Raw genomic sequence first — 25,623 nt, 5'->3', positions numbered from 1 at the left:
AGGTGACTAACTCTTGAAGCTCATCAAGAGAATGCCAAGAGTGTGCAAAGCAGTAATCAAAGCAAAAGGTGGCTACTTTGAAGAACCTAGAATATGACATATTTTCAGTTGTTTCACACTTTTTTGTTATGTATATAATTCAACGTGTTCATTCATAGTTTTGATACCTTCAGTGTGAATCTACAATTTTCATAGTCATGAAAATGAAGAAAACTCTTTGAATGAGAAGGTGTGTCCAAACTTTTGGTCTGTACTGTGTGTATATATATATATATATATATATATAGAGAGAGAGAGAGCATAAGATACTACATATGTGTCATCCACAGACGCCGCCATAACAGTGTGTCATCCACAGATCCCCTATAACAGTGCGTCATCCACAGATGCCCCCATAACAGTGTGTCATCCACAGATCCCCTATAACAGTGCGTCATCCACAGATGCCCCCATAACAGTGTGTCATCCACAGATCCCCTATAACAGTGCGTCATCCACAGATGCCCCCATAACAGTGTGTCATCCACAGATACCCCCATAACAGTGTGTCATCCACAGATACCCCCATAATAGTGTCATCCACAGACCACCATTAGTTCAAAACCCAGCAAAAGCACACCTTTTGGTTCAAAATATTTTTTTCTTATTTTCCTCCTCAAAAAGGTGCGTCTTATCATCAGGTATGTTTTATAAAGCAAAAAATATGGCATGTGAAAAAAAAAAAAGATTAAATAACCACTGAGAAGCATATAGAAATCACCAGTAGATGGCTATTTTGCTCCTATAAATGGCTGAAGATTTTTAAACTATGGATTAATAATGTATATAATGTTCTGTTCCAAGCCAAGGATACACACCAACCTGTATTTACTTTTAGCTTTTGTTGAAATAAAGATAAGCTAAGAAAATATACAGTATTTAATAACTGATATATACAATATGGTATGTATTGGTACGTGCTGCTGCTAATTTTTAAGGCAGAATATTCCTAATGATAAGTAATATGTGCAATGCTGTTTAGATCTGTCATGATTTATCTTGTTTTTCTAACCAGTCAACCATCGTAAAAAATGGTTTATGTTTGAATCCCTATAATCATTAGGCTTTGAAAGACAACACTCAGAGTCATAAAGTAACTAAATTTACTGGGTGATGCTGAAATATCAGAGGATGTGACAAATCTTCATCCAACGGTCTCAGCCTGAAGAATTCTGGGGTATTGGAGGTCCTCCTACACACAGCCAATAAAGGTCAGATCTGATTGCCACGTTGTTGACGCCTACACACAACACCACAATCCGTAAAACCAAACCCATTGAATGCCAGAAAGATGTAGAGCAGAGAGGAGGTTGAGCTGTGTGGGCTGAGAATTCATTCTCACGCATTCCTAAAGCAAACCACTTGCTTGCTGAATCACAGATTGTAATGCTGAAGATCCTGATAGTGGAAGTTACATTTAAGAAGTGAAGTTCATGATATCGTATCCTTATAACTGCAGCCTGTGGAAATAAATCCTAGAATTCAACAACTGTTAATGGTCATGACCTTGGTTGTAATAGGATTACAGCCCCAAGTGTCTCATAAAATCAGTATAACCCTTGATAGACTGATATATACAGTTATATATCGCGCTTGATAAGTGAAGTGCTGGATCTGGAGCAGTTCCTTCTGTCTTAGCTAGATGTTGTGAACATCTCAAGAATACGTGTTAGAATTGTAGCAGCCCACAGTCAGTCTGTCCTGCATCTTCTTGCATGGGAGCTGGATCATTCATTATAGCTTGATTGAAATGGGGCAGGTTGGTCATGCTGCTGTCATTGCTAAGGATATCCAGAATGTCGAAAAATTCCAATCTAAAAATAAGAGCTTAAAGTTAAAAGAAAATTCCAGAAGGTTGTTTAGGAAAGGGGTGATTAGTTGGGTATATTCAACGCTTAACCAAGGGAAATAGGAAAAAAAAAAACTGAGACCGTGTTAAAGTAGAAGAAAGACCTAGGTAAATGTGCAAGCTTCCATACATGGTTTAACCCCTTAGGGAGCGGGCTCATTTTCACCTTAAGGACCAGGCCATTTTTTGCAAATCTGACCAGTATCACTTTATGTGGTGATAACTTTAAAACGCTTTGACTTATCCAGGCCATTCAGAGATTGTTTTTTCGTCACATATTGTACTTCATGACACTGGTAAAATGGAGTAAAAAAAATATATTTTTATTTATAAAAAAATACCAGATTTACCAAAAATTTGTCAAATTTGGCAAATTTCCAAGTTTCAATTTCTCTATGGATCAATGAAATGGATCAGAAAGAGAAAATAGGCAATCAACATTAGAATGTTTCACAGAACATGTTTGACTGGGAGATTGAGTACAGTAATGCATGTTAGAGAGGATAGTAATGTTAAGGCCTTTTCACACGGGGCAGTCATCAGGCCAAAAAATATTTGTGCAGATACTGATTTCCAGAAAATGACCAATGTAAAGGTGCAGCCAATCATCAAGTGAAAGCATCATTGATCTGGCACCCGAAATTAGGGCAGACTGGCCATAGACTCTACAGGAACATTTCCTAGTGGGACGATAAGCAGGGGGCCACCTGTGCGGTCCTCGTGGCTGCTGGCCAAGCACATAATGATCTGATGCTTTCAGCATTAATTAATGCTAGAAGTATCAGGTACTTATGCACCTCACCTGGCCGACAGCTGAATACTCTGGTGATGGCTGCAGTATTTTGTGCAACATTGCAGCATTTGCCTCTGTTGAGGCAGTATTTTGTGCTGCGCTGTGCGATTTGGTTCTGCTAGGGTGGTATTTTTTGCTGCTCTACAGTATTGCAGGACCCACCCACTTCTGTTGTCCCTGCCTACTTGTGTTGCCCTGTCTTCTGTCAAATTGGACCCAGCTACAACAGGTCACTTTTAGGTTCTTTTCCAGGGCCACTTTAAGTTCCCAGTCCACCCCTGCCCAAAATCATTATTTCTGGGCAACAGATCATGAACATGGATTTGCTGCCCAGAAACAACAAGGGAGATTTATCAAACTGGTGTAAAGTAGAACTGGCTTAGTTGCCCATAGCAACCAATCAGATTCCACCTTTCGTTTTCTAAAGAAGCTGTGAAAAATTAAGGGTGGAATCTAATTGGTTGCTATGGGCAACTAAGCCAGTTCTACTTTACACCAGTTTGATAAATCCTCCCAATGAATATGTGAAGGTGAATGCTGCATGTAAATGCACCCGTCACCTCTGCTCAGGCAATTATCAGGAATGTACAGTTTGCTATGATAATTGCCTCCTCCTTTGGCCTGTGCATAGGGGCCTTTAGAGACTGTAGGGAAATGGAATATAAGTTACATACATGGTGGGGGTGCAATGAAGTAAAGAAACATTGGGGATGAATAGATCAGTTGGTAAACAAAGTGATATACGATTTTACCCCAGGCCCTTTCTGTTAGGATATATTAACAGTGCCTAAATTTAATGTGGATTTCAGTGCTTAAAATACGCCTGCAAACTGCATCAAATCCTGCAGGCATGCAGTGGGGCTGCAGAGAAATTGACCACTTGATGCTAAGATTTTACACAGGTTACAGCCGACCCTACTAACTAAAAAGGGTTGTCCAAAGTGAGCAAACCTTCTAATACTATGGTCTCATTTATCAAAACTTGCATTCTTCATGAAGCACTTGTTAGCTACAGTATATGGCAATGTTGCAGTATTTTAAGGGTACCCAGAGTCCCCAAATGTGGTCAATATACTAGAAAATATATCTGTTCTTCCATTTTTTCCCAAGAAAAGGAACAGTAGAGAACTGATAATGTATCAAAAAATGTTCTACTCTTACTCTCTGTGAAGACCATCTGTGTTAAAGGTTTGTGTTTCAGGGACATATGGTTGGATCCCCTGAGGACTTTCCACAACTGGATATACAGGTGATTGTATAAACCTACAAGAAACACACAGGAAGATATTATTTACCTATTTTTTTTATCATTTACATGCATTACTATTTTTATATCGAGTACTTTACCTTTTTATACAATACTAGCAGAAGGACCCGGCTTCGCACGGGTATATTTCATCTATAAATTTTTTTTTTCGTGTGTGGTAAAAAGATATCAACAGTTTCACCCATAACAGTAACCTCTACAGTGCCCGCCCCTTTAACAGTAACCTCCATAGTGCCCGCCCCTTTAACAGTGACCTCCACAGTGTTCTCCCCTTTAACAGTGACCTCCAGAGTGTCCGCCCCTTTAACAGTGACCGCCCCTTTAACAGTGACCTCCACAGTGCCTGCGCCTTTAATAGTGACCTCCACAGTGTTCACCCCTTTAACAGTGACCTCCACAGTGCTTGCCCCTTTAACAGTGACCTCCACATTGCCCATCCCTTTATTAGTGCCCGCCCCTTTAACAGTGACCTCCACAGTACCTGCCCTTTTAACAGTAATCTCCACAGTGCCCACCCCTTTAACATTGACCACCCCTTTAACAGTGACCTTGATAGTGGCCGCCCCTTTAACAGTGACCTCCACAGTGCCCGCCCCTTTGACAGTGAACTCCACAGTGCCCGTCCGTTTAATAGTGGCCCCAACCCCCATGCATGTAGCAGTGTAGTTGTGCCATACGTTATATGACTGAATATTTAAGGACCTGCAAACTGCTAAAACCTGTGATCAGTTGTTATGGCAACCTGGAGTAGGACCTATTAGCTTCCATTGGCTTATAAGGGACATGTGACCTTGTGTATGGCAGTTTGTATATGAATAGAAAGCCTTGCAGGCTTGTATTGGCTAATGCAGGTGATTTTTTGTGAATATCTCAGGAATGGCACGTCCTAGAGATTGTAGACCCGATCTAAAACCTTTCTGGACACCTAATGTACCTGTGTGCCAAATTTGGTGAAGATCGGTCCAGTCGTTTGGTCGCGCATAAAGAACGTCCAGACAGACAGACGTTTAGACAGACAGAAACTCATTTTTATATTTATAAGAGATAGGGCAATATACATTGGTGAGAGAAATCCTGATGAAAACTCTGAGTCACTTACTTGGTGACTGAGCCCTTTAACTCTTTCCTGCTTGTACTATTATGTCAGTGAGTGTATGTAGTAAAGGGCATCTATCAGCAGATTTCTTCCTATAAAACTGGCTGACTTCTTGCTTGTGCGCTTGGCAGCTGAAGGCATCTGTGTTGGTCTCATGTTCATGTGAGCCCGCATTGCTGAGAAAAATGTTGTTTTAATACATGCAAATTAGCCTCTAGAAGCAATGGGGACATTGCCATTATACGTAGAGTCTCAGCTTTCTCTGCAACTGCCGCACACTCTATACTTTGACAGGACCAGGCAGTGAATACACCTGCCTAGTGCACATGTAACAGGTCAGACAGCTTCATAGGTATAAATCTGCTGACAGATGCCCTTTAACATCCAGTGACCTACTAGTACGTCATAATGATGGTGTGGGTTCAGGAGCTGGGAGCCCCATTGGTTGTGGGTTTTTGTATTATACAATTGGCATCTTTTTCTCATTGCTGGGATTGGAGATAACTCTAATCCAAACAGTTTAAACCTTCAGATGTCAGTCAATAGTACTGCACCTCCCTGGGCATTAGACAGAGGGAGGGAGCGCTCTCTGTCTTCCAAATCGCACCCTGTGATGGGCAGATGGGCCAGCCACTGAAACTCTTTTCCCAGGATGAAAAAAAAAGTAAGTCCTTTCTTTATATTTTCCCTAACTGTTGAATCCACTTCTGGTTATAGTTTAAAAAAAAAAAGTGCATGAAAAAACTGCATAAAAAATGCTGTGAAATTTTTATTTAAAAAAACGCTATGTGTGGAACCACCCTTAAAACGCAATGAAAATCAGTGAAATATGTATAAAAGAGGTCCAACTGTGCTTTAAATATCCTAAACATTTTGAATATAGTAAAATATAAACATGGTGACTTTACTCACCTGGAATTAGGAAATAGTGCGTGCTCAATGTGATACTGAGGGGACGGTATTAAGGTAGGCGTTCCCATAGGCTGACTGAAATATAAATGAATAGCAGTTAAAATAAAAATGGATAGATAGATAGATAGATAGATAGATAGATAGATGTTCTGCGGTAGTTCCAGCACCGGGAGTCACCACTCACCAACAGAACTGCACAGCTTCATTCATTGGTAGGGGATGGAGATGGTTACTGCAGTGCTTCTCCTACTAAAGCGAATGACCAGCTTTGTCCACTACATAAAAGACAAAGCTGCGCAGTCCTGGTGTGAGGTGCTGGTTTTTGGACCCCCACCAATCAGATATTGATGGCCTAACCATAAATAATAACAAACCCTTTAAAGTTAAAAATTGTATTAAAAAAAATAAAACATTCAGGCTGTAATCTTAATTTATTTCTTTATTCATTCATCCCCCTGATATGCAGTTTGTATCCTAGTTTCAGACTTTTCTTCCAGTAACACATACTGAATGTAAGTTCTCTGTGTCCAGGATGCTGCTGCCCTCTCCAGCTCTTATGGATCAACACAGCTTCATTCATGAGGGATTTTTTTCTCACTTATATTGACAGTCACTGATATGACTCTACTCCTTTTTCCTGCAGAATCAGCCATATGTCTCCCTATCTACAGTACATAGATGCGCAGCCTGTGTGATTCTACCCCTGCTGCAGACTGTAATACGTTCTCTCTGCTCTCCATACAACTGTAACTTACAGATGTAAGCAGAAGCTGTTAAAGGTTCTGTAGTGACATAACCTGGCTCTGAAGGTCCTTATGTCATAAGATCAGAAAAAAGCTGTTCTTGCTCAAGCATGCGTGTGTGTAACATCCCAGAGTGGTGTTACCACTTCTGCACTCTGCTACTGTCTTTATTGGTCTAACCTCATGTCATCTTATGTATTTATATATCCAGCTTACATTGGGTATGCAAATATCTTCTATACACTGCGGTGTCTCAACTTGTTAACTAGTCAGCGCGGGTTCTATTCTTGTCTTACCATTATTAGGTTCTCCTATCTATTGGGGATTTTTGGCAATTAACCCCTTATCAGAACCCTGCAGCGACACACCCCACTTATATTGTCATACAATGTGGGCGACCCCCTCCCACACACACACACACACACACACACACACCTAGACGGCAGCACTAGTATCTCTGCTACTACTATCCATTTAGATATACATTTAAATTGCCTCAACTTTGGTTGGATAGGAAGGATCGCATTAAGTTTGTACAAAAATTCTTTTTTAACCCCCAAAATAATGGTTATCTTAATAATCTGGACTTTGCACATAAAAAGATAGAAGAAGCACTGGGTAGGATGAAAAAATTAGAAAGGCTACTGATAAATGAAATGCGCGATTTATGGGAAGTGGCCTCTTTAGAGAATTACTTTGACTGGGATATCATCCCAAAAGGGTTAAAAATTTACAAAACCCTGGCGGGTGATGTGGGGGATAATCACACACAAAGAGAATGAGATGATTTGTTCCATAATTTCTCAAGACAGGCAGTGAGCTTTATTATTGAAAAATGAAAAAATTGACTAATTAAAATTAAAGAGATTGCTGAAATATTTGAAAGCCTAAAACCATTTAAAGATCATCCTGACATCATTCAATTACAGGGATCTATCAAAAACAGAATAAAAATGAAAGAAGGGGAAATAATAAGTAAAAAGAAACAAAGATTTGATAGAGACTGTATCCCTCAAATCACAGCATTAGGCACAACAGGTACCATATCGGATAGATCCACTCTAAATACCATTGATGAAACCAACTGTGATGATACAAATAAAAGTGATTTTACTCTCCACAATGTAAGCACAGCCACATCCATACAAGAGGATGATAATACTACCCCACTGACTCCAACAGTCCAGATATCTAGGAAAAAACACACAGAGGATAACCAAAAGATAGAGGATAGAATCATCGCACTTACTCCAACGGTGTACATCCGTAATAAGAAAAAAGCAGAAGTTACCCCAAATAGCCCATTGGAATTATCAAATAGATTTAGCCCACTCGAAAATACACCCATTAATAGATCAAACCAATATGAAAACACTTCTATGGTGGGTACATCAAGACCTTTGAGCTATAGTGCAGTAGTCCAAAAAAGTGATAGTAATAAAACTTGCACATATGATCATGTCATTAATACTAGAAACCCACCAAAACAGAACAGTGGGAACACCAATAAAGTGAAAAAAACTGTGAGGAAGGATTTTTTTTAACCAAGATCCACAAGAAAAAATACAAACAAAGAGAGGAAAGAGGGGAAAGAAATCCTCTAAAAAATCCTCTAAAAAAAAAAATCAAAAGAATAGGACAAAAGATCTTCAACCTTAGTAAATACACATTGACTAATAGTGATAAAAAACTATTACAAAAAGGACTGAAGTTCACACCCTCAGCTCACTTTCGCCCCTTTGATGCTTTTATTGGTTTAAAAAAAAATAATACACAATTTAGCTCTAAAAAAATACTTCTTTAAAAAGAATTATAAGATAAATGACGCACGATTAGAGTGTAGAAAATTAAAAGCAACCAATAAAATGACAAAGAATTCCACGGAGATGGAAAAAGAGTATGCAACTGTCAATACTAAGTATCTACACACTAATTTAAAAAACAAGTCCTACTTCAACCCTCTGAATGAATACTCAGAGTCTTTCAAGACTTTTGAGACCTTAGTCACTAGGGATTTAAGGAAAATCAACCCTAAGAATAGTAATAAAATACATAAACACAATCTGAGTAAGCAAGAGCAGATGAGCATTAAAAAATTACAGATTAATAATGATATTGTTATTCGACCGGCAGATAAAAGGGGGGGGGGGGGGAAAACATAGTGGTATTAGACTATATAGACTACCAAAAAGAATCAAATAGACTACTTAATGATAAAAGAACATATAAAATACTTAAAAATGACCCCACTCAAAAATACAAAATGAGCCTTAATAAACTGACATTAAAAGGGAAAAAAATCTGGTATCTTAAATAAGCAAGAAGCTGGCTTCATAAACATCAGACATCCACGTATTTCCTGCTTGTATTACCTGCCTAAGGTTCACAAGTCAGAATCCCAGCCAACCGGGCACCCTATAATCTCCGGCATTGGTAGACTAACAAGCAACTTATCTAAATATGTGGATACTATTCTTCAAAAGCATGTCCAGAAACTACCAGCCTATTTAAAGGACACACAACATGTCCTACAAATCCTGGAAACTATAAACTGGTAACCTGACTATATCTTGGGGACACTTGACGTCATCTCCCTCTATACAGTAATAGAGAACGTTAAAGGGAAGGAAGCGGCCCAATATTTTTTATACAAAGAGGGAAGTATACCTCCTGAACAAATCGAGTACCTTGGGGAGTGTATCTTATTTATTTTAAATCACAATTATTTTAAATTTGAAGATACGTTTTTCCTACAGACGTGAGGGACCGCCATGGGGACCAGATTCGCGCCGAGTTTCGCCAATCTATATATGGGGAGGTGGGAAGAGTCCACAATTTTCCCGGGTGGCGTACTCCACGTGGATCTGGTCCTCTGGTGTAGATTTATCGATGGCACTGTTTTTATATAGAAAGGGGGTGAACCGTCCCTAATTTTTCTTTTTAAGAAAATCAATAAAAATGAATTTTATTTGCAGTTTACGCCCACCTATAACACTCAGGAAGTAAATTTCCTAGACCTAACCAAAATTCATAATAATAAAATAGTGACCCAGACTTATTCCAAGCCTACAGACAGCAACAGCTTTATCTCCTTGAATAGTTGCCACCTTCCGGTCTGGCTCACTAACATTCCACGCAGTCAACATATCCGCCTGAGAAGGAACTGTACGCTGAGCAAGCAATTTGAATATGAGGCAAACAACCTACATAAAAAATTTGAGGAAAAACTATACAATGTGACTGAACTTGAAAAAATAAAACAGGAGGTCCTACAAATAGAGCGAAAATCACCTATACAAAAGAATAAAGAGAAAATTAATAAGAATGAAAATAATAATATACATGACGGCCCCGATTTCAATATACCCAATAACCCAGTTTAATGGAAAAGAATTCCAATTCAGACAAATTATAGAAAAACACTGGAATATTTTTAAACATGATAAAATTATTGGGGAAAAATTGCCCATGGTACCAAAAATTATCTTCAGGAAGTCGAAAAAATCTGGGAAACATGATAGCTCCATCCATTAGAACTAATAATGGCGGAAACAGGAAGAAACAAAGTTTGCCTGATGATAGAAATTGATTTTTTCCATGCAGAACATGTAAGGTCTGCCTAGCTGCAAGACAAAAAGAAAGTATTAAGGAAATCCCTACTGGAAACAATATACATAAAATTAAAAATCACCTAACATGCCACTCTAAGGGGGTCATTTATCATATAAAATGTCCCTGCGGGAAGATCTATATAGGGAGAACAAAACGTGTACTAAAAATTTGAATATGGGAGCATATAAAAAATATTAATAAAAGATTTGTAGGCCACCCATTGTCATGTCACTTTATTGAGAAACACAAAGGCAGATTTGAAGTCTCCTCCTTTGGAGGGATAAAACAAGTAAGGCAGGATCCTAGAGGTGGCGATTATGTTAAAGTGATGTCTCGCAAGGAGAGTGAATGGATTTATAATCTAAATACCTTGGCTCCCATTGGCCTTAACCACAAAATTGAATTATTCGCTTTCCTATAACCTATACTTCTTGGTAATCTATAATCAATTATACAATGGACCTCTAAGAAGATACATATGGGAAAATCCCAAAAATCGAAATGGAGGTGAAAACGAGTGATTGTCAGTAACTATTAGCAACTAAACATTATGGACCTTACATAAGGAATATACACTCACAGATTGTAAAGAAAATCAATAAGATCCACTATCTATGGCAGAACCCTCTTCCCTGATCATCATAGTGTCTTTTTTTGCTCCAGCGCGGCCTTGTAAACAAAAACTGTTTCCATGGGAACCAACAGGCTTAAAAACCAGTGAAGCAGGATCCACATTCATCCCTGAGGAAGGAATACGCTTATTCCGAAATGCGTCGGAGGTATTGTGGACCATAGAGGCTTCCGTAGCTTCGGGTGTGACGTCACACGAACAGGACAACAAGTAAACATCGCTTCCCTGAGCGTGTGCGAGCTACCGGCCGGAGCTACGCGCGTGCCACGAGGTGAGCAGAAGACAGCGCTAGGAGAGATACTGAAGATTCGCAAGAGAATAAACGCAAGAGAAAAATCGCAACAAGCGGCAACCAAATCCAGCTGTATGAACATACGCGCCTCTGAGTACGCTTATCAGTAAGTTCCTGCTGGCTTTTTGTACACACTGGATTCTACTTGTTAAAGATTACTTATACATTGAAATACTGGTGACATTGCAGTGCATGATCTTATTAGTTATTTTATATATCCAGCTTACATTGGGTACACAAATATCTTCTATACACTGCGGTGTCTCAACTTGTTAACTAGTCAGCGCGGGTTCTATTCTTGTCTTACTATTTATATAATGTGCCCACGCCAGCCAACAGGAGTCTCCCTCAGGCCTAATAGAAACAATAGGGAAATGACAATCACAGGACCAAAACAAAATACAAAAGAGAAAGGAAAGGACTTAACTTCAAAGAAGCAATGGAAGCACCAGGAACTCAGCCGAAATCCACACACCAGCAATCCAAAACTGAAAGTGAAGCTATAAACCTCACAGCATAGTGAGGAAAGCAACTATAAATAGGGAAGTTTAAATGACCACATTAGCAACACCTGAGGCCTATTGATCCATAGGAAACCTGTCAGATCAAACCACGGAAACGTCTGTGACAGGTAGCTGCAGCCATTGCCAGTGTGACCACCCGGTCACTACCAAAGTCCTCCACCAGAGGTCAGTGCAGTGGAGCTCCACCACAGCTGCCAGTTTGGCTTACAAGAGGCAGGAGTACCCTCTTATGTCCTTCAGTAGCTCAAGCAGTGAAGAGGACTTTAGGAACCTCCTCTAAGGAACCCCTCCATTGGATCCTGAAGAAAACCAAGGATTAATGGGAGCCACATCGTGGACTGGACTTGACTGGTGAGGACGTATTGGCCTGTTTTATGTTTTGTTAGACATGTTTGTTAGGACTCCCCCCATCTGCAGAAACATTCCAAGTTGCGCACATCGGCTCCCAATCCTTCCCCCTTCTCAGGTTGAGCGAGAGACCCTTTTGCCCAAAGGATTCTCATTACCATTGCTGCTGTTTTCCCTTATATCCATGTGGATTACAGATATTGACAATACTGCCTGATGTGGATTACAAAGGACTTTTGCACTACTTGTTCCAGTTTGGTGCACTTGATCCAACAGCACTAAAGGAATAGACTCTACTTGGAATTGAATTGCACTATGGTATTGCATCATATATTTGCATTGTGTTTTTCCACTAACCCTTTTAAAGTTTCAGCAACGTTCAAGTATTTAGCCCATTGTATGTACTCTCTTACAGGTACCGCAATGTAATCCTATGCACTTTTAAATGGACTTTATGTAGTTAGCCAGCGACCTTACTTTATTGCTCATATGGACTGCCTCTGAATGTAGAGTCATAAGCAGGTCTAACAACGTCAAGGGTAACCCCACTGCTAAAAGTGTGTGTGTAGAGGGATTAACCCTCGTGGGAGTTCTGGGAGAGAACCGGCTCCTCCTCCTACTTTGGTGTGTCCTATGGCTTAGTGCGCAGCCTTATGGATATGTATGTTTAGCTACGTACCTGTTCAGTCATCAGGGTGACCGTGAGAAAATTTTTATACAGACCTTGGTGCTAGGAAGGAGTTACAGGATGAAGCCACCCTTCTATTTGCGGGTGTCTCATAGTATCTTGGAAGGATTACAGTACATGACACCCCCACTCTCCATATACGACTCTGACCCAGTCCTGTGTGGAGTATTTGAGTGATTAGTGCAGTATCTTTTTGGTTCACTGGTTATACCGAGACAGCAAACTGTGAATAGACTCCCTACTCATGTGGGCAGAAACCTAGTGGTAGCCGTCTCTATGTCAGTCTATGTATGTTCTTATGCAGCGCTTTAACCTTCCTTGGGTACCCTTAGAGCACATCCTAAGCACAAGCCGAGGACAGCTTGGCTTTAAGAAAATGGGAATGTAACACCCCAGAGTGGTTTTACCACTTCTGCACCCCGCTACTGTCTTTATTGGTCTAACCTGATGTCATTTTGTGTATTTATTCCAGGTGCTCTACAATGTGCATCCCTATTTTTTTATGCAACTGTTATGTTCACATGTAATGTGTCTGGTTTACCAGCAGGTGGCAGCAAACACGTCAGAGCTATACTTAAATAGAATGGAACTTACCATTCCATTCTAACCCCCCCCCCCCCCCATATGTGGAGAAGTGGGCGAGTACCACTTCCTGCAGGAAGGGTGCGGACCAGTTTCCAGTTAGTCTAGCTTACCGCCTGTTAGGGGACAGGTGTGCAGGGGCAAGTCTCTGCTGAATGTGCCCAACGCCAGCCAGAGCACCTTAAGCTCTGCTGGCCATGGAAGCCAAAGCTTGAAGCTTCAGGAGCCAGGAAAGTTCCCTGGCATCACCTAGAGTCAGAGTACAGAGAGAAAGTGCAGCTTACAGAGGAAGCCAAGTTACCTATTAAGCCTGTCAGTACATCAGAGAGAGAGAAAGCAAGCAGTGTTATTGAAGAAGCCTGACAGTTTAATGCTAAAGCCTGCTGGGACCAAGACAAAGCTTGAAGACGGTTTCTGATGAACGTTAATTCAAGTAAAGCTGCTTTTCAACTACATACAAGGTCTGGACTCAATCTTTCTTTCAAATCCCTCAATAACTCCCCCTATTTATTGCTTTGGAGCCAAAGCCTGGGGTCCAGCGGTATCCAGGTAGGAGCACCGTGACACACATGGAGAGATATTTTAGGCCGCACTATACCAGTCGACAATTCCTAAACCTGGGACGCGACATAGAGGGCCCTGGGGTGCGGCCTCCCGTTGCATGTGCAGAGTAGTTCCTGGGGATAATATGGTTTGCTTCATTCTTCCAAGTAAAGACTTGCTGGATTTACACGCTCCTGACAATTGGCTGCTCGTTCAGTGGAGGTAAATGCAGAGGTCACCTACACTGTATAAGGTCGATTGATGGCTACCGCAATCCCTCATCCTCATACAGATGTATTGTTTCTGGGCAGCACAGTACTATTTAGACCAGAGTTCCCAACTCCAGTCCTCAGGGCCCACCTACCAGTCAGGATTTGAGAATATCCCACAGAATGAACACCTGTGGTAAGTCCTAAGGCATTGACACTAATTATATCACCTGCTCAATACTAAGGAAATCCTAAAAACATGACCGGTAGGTGGGCCCTGAGGACTGGAATTGAGGAATATTGATTTAGATGACACAATCTTCTGCCCAGAAACGATTATTTACTTGTTTGCATTAATGACCGTTTCACCCAATGAACAAACACTTCGCTTGTTCTTCTGGTGATCTGCAGGACCTTTATACGGATTTGAACGTATGTAGGATTGTTCCTCCTTGATTATCTGCCCGACAATAAACCCGCCTTTAGCTACAACTACTGTCAAAGCCACTTTCTTGCCCATCCACCTGCACCTTACACATTAATACACAGCCTTTATGATTCACCCCCCTCCCCGTGAGTTCCTATATACTGTATCTGCAGCCTGTGAGTCTCAGTTCCTGCTGCAGCAGAGAAGCAGCTATTTTATGAAAAGAACAGCACCGTCACAAGTTAGTGACCCAGTGCTGGACTCAAGGTCTGTCAATACACTCAGATAGTACAGCATAAACCTGGTAATACATTTACATGGTCTGGTTTCTGCATGTAGTTTTGGAAGCTAAGCTCAAGTGGATCATAAAAAAAGAGAAAAAGTATACTGGACAGATATGACTTATCCTCTGCTTTGAATTCACTCTTGATTTTGGTTTCCAAAACTGCATGCAGAAACCTGATCGTGTGACTGTACGCCAAGTACAATTCCAGATTTCGTTTTATTTACATGGCGAAATTCCAGGAGAGATTATCCCATGAGAAGAAGGCATTGCTACCGCTTTTAGCAAAGATGTAAATGTTCCTCAGAATGACTAGTTCCAAGCTTTAAATAAAGCTGCTTACTCATAAACAGGGTAATATAAACCATGTTGTGTGAATGCAGCTAGCAAAGTAAACTATGAATACTTTCTGTCTAGTTGCCATAGCTCTGTGAAGCCGTGTGCTAGATGCAGCTCACCAATAATTTATATCAATGAATAGATGTCATGTGCACTGGTGCAAATTTTGTATTCAAAATATCCCACTTTTGCCATGTGTGGAACCATTGATTTCAATAGATAAGTGGTACGCAAGATGCAGCCAAAGACTGAATGGCTTTAATTTACTTCCATGAGCTGCTGGGTCTGTGCCTCCGTGTCGCGAAGGATAGAACATGTTCTATCCTTGGCAGCATCTTGCGAATCAGGGACCCTTTGAAGTCAATGGGTCCACACCGCGATGCGTGGTGCATGCGCCAGTACACGTGTTTTGTGGTTCCATGGTTTGCGGTCTGCAAAAAGGACAAGGCCATCACACGATCGTGTGAATGCGTCCTAACAGCAGCAAAAAAATGACCACCACTACATACATCTTACATCTACAAACCGGATTCCCAAAAAGTTGGGACACTAAACAAATTGTGAATAAAAACTGAATGCAATGATGTGGAGATGGCAAATGTCAATATTTTATTTGTAATAGAACGTAGATGACAGATCTAACGTTTAATCCGAGTAAATGTATCATTTTAAAGGAAAAATACGTTGATTCAAATTTTCACGGTGTCAACAAATCCCCAAAAAGTTGGGACAAGTAGCAATAAGAGGCTGGAAAAAGTAAATTTGAGCATAACGAAGAGCTGGAAGACCAATTAACACTAATTAGGTCAATTGGCAACATGATTGGGTATAAAAAGAGATTCTCAGAGTGGCAGTGTCTCTCAGAAGTCAAGATGGGTAGAGGATCACCAATTCCCACAATGTTGCGCAGAAAGATAGTGGAGCAATATCAGAAAGGTGTTACCCAGCGAAAAATTGCAAAGACTTTGCATCTATCATCATCAACTGTGCAGAACATCATCTGAAGATTCAGAGAATCTGGAACAATCTCTGTGCGTAAGGGTCAAGGCCGTAAAACCATACTGGATGCCCGTGATCTCCGGGCCCTTAAACGACACCGCACCACAAACAGGAATGCTACTGTAAAGGAAATCACAGAATGGGCTCAGGAATACTTCCAGAAACCATTGTCAGTGAACACAATCCACCGTGCCATCCGCCGTTGCCAGCTGAAACTCTACAGTGCAAAGAAGAAGCCATTTCTAAGCAAGATCCACAAGCTCAGGCGTTTTCACTGGGCCAGGGATCATTTAAAATGGAGTGTGGCAAAATGGAAGACTGTTCTGTGGTCAGACGAGTCACGATTCAAAGTTCTTTTTGGAAATCTGGGACGCCATGTCACCCGGACCAAAGAGGACAAGGACAACCCAAGTTGTTATCAACGCTCAGTTCAGAAGCCTGCATCTCTGATGGTATGGGGTTGCATGAGTGCGTGTGGCATGGGCAGCTTGCATGTCTGGAAAGGCACCATCAATGCAGAAAAATATATTCAGGTTCTAGAACAACATATGCTCCCATCCAGACGTCATCTCTTTCAGGGAAGACCCTGCATTTTTCAACAAGATAATGCCAGACCACATTCTGCATCAATCACAACATCATGGCTGCGTAGGAGAAGGATCCGGGTACTGAAATGGCCAGTCTGCAGTCCAGATCTTTCACCTATAGAGAACATTTGGTGCATCATAAAGAGGAAGGTGCAACAAAGAAGGCCCAAGACGATTGAACAGTTAGATGCCTGTATCAGACGAGAATGGGAGAGCATTCCTATTTCTAAACTTGAGAAACTGGTCTCCTCGGTCCCCAGACGTCTGTCGAGTGTTGTAAGAAGAAGGGGAGATGCCACACATCTCCCAACTTTTGTCCCAACTTTTTGGGGATTTGTTGACACCATGAAATTCTGATTCAACATATTTTTCCCTTAAAATGGTACATTTTCTCAGTTTAAACTTTTGTTCCGTGATTTATGTTCTTTTCTGAATAAAATATTAGAAGTTGGCACCTCCACATCATTGCATTCAGTTTTTATTCACAATTTGTATAGTGTCCCAACTTTTTGGGAATCCGGTTTGTAGTTGAAAAAATAATTACTAATCAAAATATTCTAAATGTTTTAAAAATTAAATTTAGACAGCAAATAAAATGTAAACAAACTAAACAGAATAGAAAAATGGGTGTCCAACAAACAATTCTATTGCATGCGTATTTCTGCAGCATCCACTATTAACACTAGAGACATGTATATTAATGTAAGCAATTCAACACAAAAAATCATAAAATAAAATGTAAAAAGTACAATAGAACATATTGTTTCAAATTCAGGGGATAAATATAGAAAACTGTTGAGCGCAACAGCATTACTAGTGCTATATTATAAGGCAATTCAAGCACTTATGTCTGTTTATTGTACAGCTCTTCATACGCTTGTGTCTACTGTACAGCTCTTCAAACGACTGTGTTTATTGTACAGATCTTCATACGACTGTGTTTATTGTACAAGTATTCATACGACTGTGTTTATTGTACAGCTCTTCATACGACTGTGTGTTTATTGTACAGCTCTTCATACGACTGTGTGTTTATGGTACAGCTCTTCATACGACTGTATGTTTATGGTACAGCTCTTCATACGACTGTGTTTATTGTACAGCTCTTCATACGACTGTGTGTTTATTGTACAGCTCTTCATACGACTGTGTGTTTATGGTACAGCTCTTCATACGACTGTATGTTTATGGTACAGCTCTTCATACGACTGTATGTTTATGGTACAGGTATTCATACGACTGTGTGTTTATTGTACAGGTATTCATACGACTGTGTGTTTATGGTACAGCTCTTCATACGACTGTGTGTTTATGGTACAGCTCTTCATACGACTGTGTGTTTATTGTACAGGTATTCATACGACTGTGTGTTTATTTTATATTTCTTGACAATGCCTTTAAGTAATATGATGCAGTGAGCTGTGAGAACCAATTAATTTGGCTGGACATATGATATTCCTAATCTATACTGAAAGGCTCTAGTAGATAATTGATACTGTCCCAACTACTGCTGTAAATGGATGATTTATTGTCCTACAAATAAGCTCTATAAGGACCCGGACGTTACTTAAGGACCAGGTCCGCGGGACTCTGAAGAAGGATCGGGGGGAATCGCGGCACCATGCCTGCTCTTAACGACAGGCAGCCATGTTGGGTAAGGGCAGCATGGTGCTACACCACCCCCCTGCAGCTCCAAGTGCTGCGATTGGCCGATCAATGAGACCAGCACATCGCAGCGCAGGAAGCTGTCAGAGACATGGGGGAGGGTCGGGAGGAGGTCAAGGGGAGGTGGCAGGTGCTGAAAAAGTCAGCACCAGTCACCTCCGAGGTGAGGCAGGGGACACCAGTGTTTTGGGTCCCCTGTCAGCGCTGCTATTGGCTGGAACAACGCTCCAGCCAATGGCAGCCCTATAGCTGAACAGGAAGATTCAGAACTTCCCTGCATGCAGCCATTCTAGCTGGTGACTGCATGCAGAGAGGTTCTGTGCTGCTTGTGGCTTGCTGGGACTTATGGTGCACCACCACAGAATTTTAACCTCTTTCCTGCTGAGAAGAAGAAGAAGCTGATAAGAAGAAGAAAGAAGAACATCTGGAATAGCTGCACATATGTTTTTTTTTATTTTTATTTGCAGCTGTTTCAGATCTCCAAACCACGGGACATCCTAAAACATGTAATCTGAAAATGGCTTACTGTAGCTTACTGTACCATAATGTGCTTAAACCTCAATCAATTGCCTTGAAACTTTGCACAACCTAAGTTCCCAGCTTCCCAAACCTATCCTGGAAGTTTCATGGATTTTGGCTACCCACAAGGCAAATGAGTGACATTAAGCTTGTTTTTTTGGGGTGCTTAATGTGGCTTAGCGTACAAAAAACAACTTACCACTAGATGTTAACCGATTTCTCCCAAACTTCCTATATTACAAGACTCTCTCTATGTCAACATATTCTGATGATTTTGGGTCATTTGAGAAAACATACCAAAAGTTATTCACATTCAACTATTTTATTCCCATCCTAAAACATTTAATGTGAACAGCTTAATGTAAAAAGAGCTTAATGTACCATAATGTACATACAGTAAACCTCAAATTATTGACTTCAAAATTTGCACAACCTAAGTTCTCTTATTGTGTGACGTTAGGCTCGCATAGCCCCTACTACCTTTTGTGCAGCGGCTATTTTCAAGGCAATTGATTAAGGTTTAGGCACATTATGGTACATTAAGCTCTTTTTACATTAAAGAGGTTGTTTGGTCCCACCATGCATACATATGCCCCCAATACCTGTTTTTCATTTCTGAGCTTTCCTTCCCCCCTGGAAGACATCACATTATCCTGGCAGATCTGTTTACTTTCTCCCCGTTTTGTTGAATACATAACTTTATTGGTACACAAGCCTGGCTGCACAGCACAGAGATGAGTCACAGGCTGGCCACGCCCCCCACTCTGCTCTGCCTGCAGCAGGTACTCCATCTATAACTCCTGTGTCTTTCTACGCCCAGACATGAATCTACTTCTCACTCAGTATCTAAATCCCATCACTGACCGTCCACAGGCTCTGCCCTCACATGTGTATCATAGGCTACTTTCACACTCGCGTTTGGTGCGGATCCGTCATGGATCTGCACCAGTGGCGTACACACAATCCATGGGGCCCCGGTGCAAAACTGATCCATGGGGCCCCCTCCCCCCAGGCCGCCGTCGCCCCCCCCCCCAACCGGCCGCCGCCCCCCACTACCTTCCCTACCATTCACCCAACATGCCTCCCAACAGTACCGCTTTGTGCGGGACAGGCCGATTTTGGATGGCAATCCTGCTGTACTGCCATCTGTGGAGGACACTGTTATGGGATATCTGTGGATGACACTGTTATTGGGGATCTGTGGATGACACACTGTTATGGGGGATCTGTGGATGACACACTGTTATGGGGGATCTGTGGAGGGCACTGTTATGGGGATATCTCTGGATGTCACATATATAGCATCTTATGCTATATATGTGTCATCCACAGATATATCCATAACAGTAAAGTGTCCTCCACAGACATCCCCATAAGTGTCCTCCACAGACATCCCCATAAGTGCCTTCTAGTAATGTATCAGTGGGGAGGGAGGAGTTGGGGACACTGGCGGTGGGGCTGGTGCAGTGCCTGGCCGTCCACCCGTGCAGCTTAGTTAGAGGGAACACTGACTGCAGGGGCCAGGGGGGTCCACAGGCGGCCGGGCCCAGTCGCAACTGCGACCCCTGTATGTACGCCACTGATCTGCACAGACTGATCCATTCAGATAATGCAACCGTCTGCATCCGTTCAGAACGGATCCGTTTATATTACCTTTAACATAGCCATACCGGATCCGTCTTGAACACCATTGAAAGTCAATGGAGGACGGATCCATTTTCTATTGTGCCAGATTGTGTCATAGAAAACGGATCGTTCCCCATTGACTTACATTGTGTGTCAGAATGGATCCGTCAGTTTCATCAGACGGACACCAAAATGCTGCAAGCAGCGTTTTGGTGTCTGCCTCTAAAGCGGAATGGAGACGGAACGAAGGCAAACTGATGCATTCTAAGCAGATCCTTTTCCATTCAGAATGCATTAGGGCAAATTGATCCGTTTTGGACCGCTTGTGAGAGCCATGAATGGAACTCACAAACGGAAAGCCAAAACGCCAGTGTGAAAGTAGCCTTATTCTATCCTGTGTGATACAGCCTGCTGAGCGGTGTATCTAATTCCATCACTGACAGTCCACAGGCTCTTCCCTCACCATCTCCAGAGTGTGAAAAACAGCTTGAATCAGCAAGTGTATCCAATCACATCTGTATCTAATCCTATCCTGTGTGATACAGCCTGCTGAGCGGTGTGTCTAATCGCATCCCCGACAGTCCACAGGCTCTTCCCTGACTATCTTCAGAGTGTGCACACGACCGTATCCATTTTCCGATCCATATTTTTTTCAGTCCCACTGAGTTCCATGGATTTGAGGTCTTTATTTTAAGGACCAGAATATGACATGTTCTGTTTTTACTGGAACTGACATACGGATGTAACAAACACACTGATGACGTCCATGTGCTTTCCACATCTGTATGTCAGTTCTGCGAAAGATAGAACATGTCCTATTCCAGTCCTTATAATGCGGATCTAAAACCCATAGAACTCAATAGGACTGCAAAAAAATGAGAATCACACGCGGATATGGTTGTGAGCACGAGCCCTATCACTTATACTCAGCGCCCATAACAGTGACATCCACAGTGCCCTCATAACAATGACATCCACAGTGCCCCCTTCACAGTGACATCCACAGTGCCCCCTTCACAGTGACATCCACAGTGCCCCCTTCACAGTGACATCCACAGTGCCCCCTTCACAGTGACATCCACAGTGCCCCCTTCACAGTGACATCCACAGTGCCCCCTTCACAGTGACATCCACAGTGCCCCCTTCACAGTGACATCCACAGTGCCCCCTTCACAGTGACATCCACAGTGCCCCCTTCACAGTGACATCCACAGTGCCCCCTTCACAGTGACATCCACAGTGCCCCCTTCACAGTGACATCCACAGTTCCCCTATAACAGTGACATCCACAGTGCCCCTATAACAGTGACATCCACAGTGCCCTCATAACAGTGACATCCACAGTGCCCTCATAACAGTGACATCCTTAGTGCCCCATAACAGTGCTATCCATTGCCCCTAGTGCCATCCAATGCCCCCTATTTGTCAGCCAGTGCCCCATTGTGCCATCCAGTGTCCCCTAGTACCATCCAGTACTCCCCCATGTGCCAATCAGTTCCCCCAGTGAGATGCACAGCATAGCTGGAACTGACATACAGATGTAAAAAACACACCGATGACGTCCATGTGCTTTCCACATCTGTATGTTAGTTCTGCGAAAGATAGAACATGTCCTATTCCGGTCCTTATAATGCAGATCTAAAACCCATAGAACTCAATAGGACTGCAAAAAAATGAGAATCACACGCGGATACGGTTGTGAGCACGAGCCCTATCACTTATACTCAGCGCCCATAACAGTGACATCCACAGTGCCCCCGTCACAGTGACATCCACAGTGCCCCCTTCACAGTGACATCCACAGTGCCCCCTTCACAGTGACATCCACAGTGCCCCCTTCACAGTGACATCCACAGTGCCCCCTTCACAGTGACATCCACAGTGCCCCCTTCACAGTGACATCCACAGTGCCCCCTTCACAGTGACATCCACAGTGCCCCTATAACAGTGACATCCACAGTGCCCCTATAACAGTGACATCCACAGTTCCCCTATAACAGTGACATCCACAGTGCCCCTATAACAGTGACATCCACAGTGCCCTCATAACAGTGACATCCTTAGTGCCCCATAACAGTGCTATCCATTGCCCCTAGTGCCATCCAATGCCCCCTATTTGTCAGCCAGTGCCCCATTGTGCCATCCAGTGTCCCCTAGTACCATCCAGTACTCCCCCATGTGCCAATCAGTTCCCCCAGTGAGATGCACAGCATAGCTGGAACTGACATACAGATGTAAAAAACACACTGATGACGTCCATGTGCTTTCCACATCTGTATGTTAGTTCTGCGAAAGATAGAACATGTCCTATTCTGGTCCTTATAATGCTGATCTAAAACCCATAGAACTCAATAGGACTGCAAAAAAATGAGAATCACACGCGGATACGGTTGTGAGCACGAGCCCTATCACTTATACTCAGCGCCCATAACAGCGACATCCACAGTGCCCCCATAACAGTGACATCCACAGTGCCCTCATAACAGTGACATCCACAGTGCCCCCATAACAGTGACATCCACAGTGCCTCCTTAACAGTGACATCCACAGTGCCCCCTTAACAGTGACATCCACAGTGCCCCCTTAACAGTGACATCCAAAGTGCCCCTATAACAGTGACATCCACAGTGCCCCTATAACAGTGACATCCACAGTGCCCCTATAACAGTGACATCCACAGTGCCCCTATAACAGTGACATCCACAGTGCCCCTATAACAGTGACATCCACAGTGCCCCATAACAGTTCTATCCAGTGCCCCTAGTGCCATCTAATGCCCCCTATTTGTCAGCCAGTGCCCCCTTGTGCCATCCAGTGTCACCTAGTACTATCCAGTACTCCCCCATGTGCCAGTCAGTTCCCCCAGTGAGATGCACAGCATAGCTAACAGCCTCTGTGGCTGATCGCTATGCTGTCACTCCTGCACAGCACTTACATTGCGCTGTGCAGGAGTCAGTACAGGCTTCACATAGAAGCCTGCATTCAGCCTAGTGAGCTGTGAAGACTGCCGACCACCGCATTCTCCAGCAGGAGGCGGTGACGTCACTAGTGATGATTCATCTCCTGCTGGAGAAAGGAAGCGAAGACAGGGGTGATAAGAATATGGACTTTGGCTGGAAGCCAAGAAAAGCCATCTGGAGGGACCAAGTGACCGGGAGGCAGATCTCAGGAATGGCTGCACTGTCGAAGGTAAGTATGTGATCTATAATCTTTCCTACACAGGTTAGATTTTTAAAGGAAAAAAAAGTTAAAGAGGACCTTTCACTACTGTACAAACTAAAAACTAACTAGATCAGTGGGCAGAGCGGCGCCCAGGGGTCCCCCTGCACTTACTAGTATGCCTGGGCGCCGCTCCGTTCGCCCGGTATAGGCTCCGGTGTCTGCGCTCCCTCTGACTGATTTTTTGTAGGAGGCGTGTCCCTTGCTGCACTGCTGGCCAATCGCAGCGCACAGCTCATAGCCAGCCCTCCAACACCAGACAGGTAAGGCCCCAGGAGAAAGGAGGATGCAACTACATGCTGCAACCAAAACACGTTGCCACTGGCAACAGCATGCATGGCAACCGTGTCACGGTGTACACAAAAGGCCGTTAAACTCCCACCCCTCCCAAATCAAAAAGGGGAAGCTAGTGTGGGGACCCACAAGAACAGGGGGGGGGGGGGGAGAACAGAATTGGCTTCAATGCAAGCAAGTCTCCCCAAGACTGCTGCCAGCATGCCGGAACAACCAACAAGGAACTGGCCAGCCAGCCAACAAACAGCTCAGAAAGACCGCACTGACACTGCATCCACCTCAGGCATGGTTCAGACCCAAGGTCGCTGCCAGCAAACATCCCCGAACCAGCATACACCACAGCCAGCACAACAGAGATGCAACCAGCAAAACGGCCCCAAAGTCCGGAACCACAGAGAGTGGACGAGGAGAGATTCCAACATAGGTAACGGTTCACAAAACAACGGCAACACCAGTCACCATGAAACGCATTGTTACAGAATCTCTCCTTTCACCCTCCCCCCGGAGGATAAGCATGTGTGCCAGAAAACGGCAGGCAACACATGCTGAGCCCTCTTCTGAAGGCCACAAACAGAGTGGCCTTTGTGGAACATACTGTCACAGTGGGGGAAAGTCCCCACCGTACGGGCCTTTGTGGACAGTATGTGCCACAAAGTCCTATATGGTGGGTAGTTTCCCCCTCCCCACTGTGACATCTGGTTAGGCCACCTGAGTCATTCCTGAGCCACTCCTGTGTTTTCTTGGCTGTGTGTTTAGGGTCATTGTGTTGTTGGAAGGTGAACCTTTTACCCAGTCTCAAATCCAGCACTCTGGATCAGGTTTTCATTAAGAATACCTCTGTACTTTGGTCAACTCTAACCATTCTCCTTGCCGCAGTTGCTATAAAACACCCCTACAGCATGATGCTGACACCACCATGCTTCATTGTAGGGATGGTATTGGGAAAGTGATGAGCATTGCCTGGTTTCCTCCAGAAATTACACTTAATACTCAGCCCAAAAAGTTCAATCTTGATTTCTCTCAGTCTGATAGTCCTTTAGGTGATTTTTTGCAAACTGTAGGTGGGATTTCATCTGTCTTTTACTGAGGAGAGGCTTCTTTATGGCTACTCCGTCATAGAGCCCAGGTTGGTGGAGTGTTGCAGTGATGGTTGACCTTCTGGAAGTTTCTCTCATCTGCACACAGGATCTTTGGAGCTCATCCAGAGTGACCATTCGGTTCTTTGTCACCTTTCTTACCAATAATTTTCCCCTCATAACTTAGTTTGGTTGGATGGCCAGCTGTAAGAGTAGTCCTGGTTGTTTCAAACTTCTTCCATTTAAGAATTATGGAGGCCAATGTGTTCTTGGGAAGTGCAGCTGAATTTTTTTGTAACCTTCTCCAAATCTATGTATCCACACAATTATGTCTCTGGGCTCTGCATGCCATTTTTTCCTCCTCATGACAGTGGTTTTTGCTCTGATATGCATTGTCAGCTGTGAGACCTTACTTACATTATCTGGATGTGTCATTCCAAAACAAGCCCAATCAACTGAAT

The 25,623-nt window shown here is 42.9% G+C and overlaps 1 protein-coding gene across 3 annotated transcripts in view; it reads right to left on the bottom strand.

Annotated features, from left to right (window-relative positions):
• Positions 1 to 903: 903 nt before the first annotated feature.
• Positions 904 to 25,623, bottom strand: part of STAT6 (signal transducer and activator of transcription 6) — a 281,497-nt gene continuing 256,777 nt past the window's right edge. For 2 of the 3 annotated variants that reach the window (XM_044284694.1, XM_044284695.1), the window contains exons 20-22: positions 5,957 to 6,031; positions 3,843 to 3,944; positions 904 to 1,853 (exon numbers count right to left, since the gene is read on the bottom strand). In XM_044284694.1, the coding sequence (XP_044140629.1) occupies positions 1,709 to 1,853; positions 3,843 to 3,944; positions 5,957 to 6,031 (322 nt within the window). In that variant the 3' untranslated portion in view covers positions 904 to 1,708. The remainder of the gene's footprint in view (positions 1,854 to 3,842; positions 3,945 to 5,956; positions 6,032 to 25,623) is intronic. The other variant, XM_044284696.1, reaches the window with a different exon arrangement.

This window comes from Bufo gargarizans, chromosome 3, assembly GCF_014858855.1.
Source record: "Bufo gargarizans isolate SCDJY-AF-19 chromosome 3, ASM1485885v1, whole genome shotgun sequence".
Classification (NCBI taxonomy): domain Eukaryota; kingdom Metazoa; phylum Chordata; class Amphibia; order Anura; family Bufonidae; genus Bufo; species Bufo gargarizans.
The sequence above is the reverse complement of the archived record's forward strand: the minus strand, read 5'-3'. Positions and strand labels throughout refer to the sequence as shown.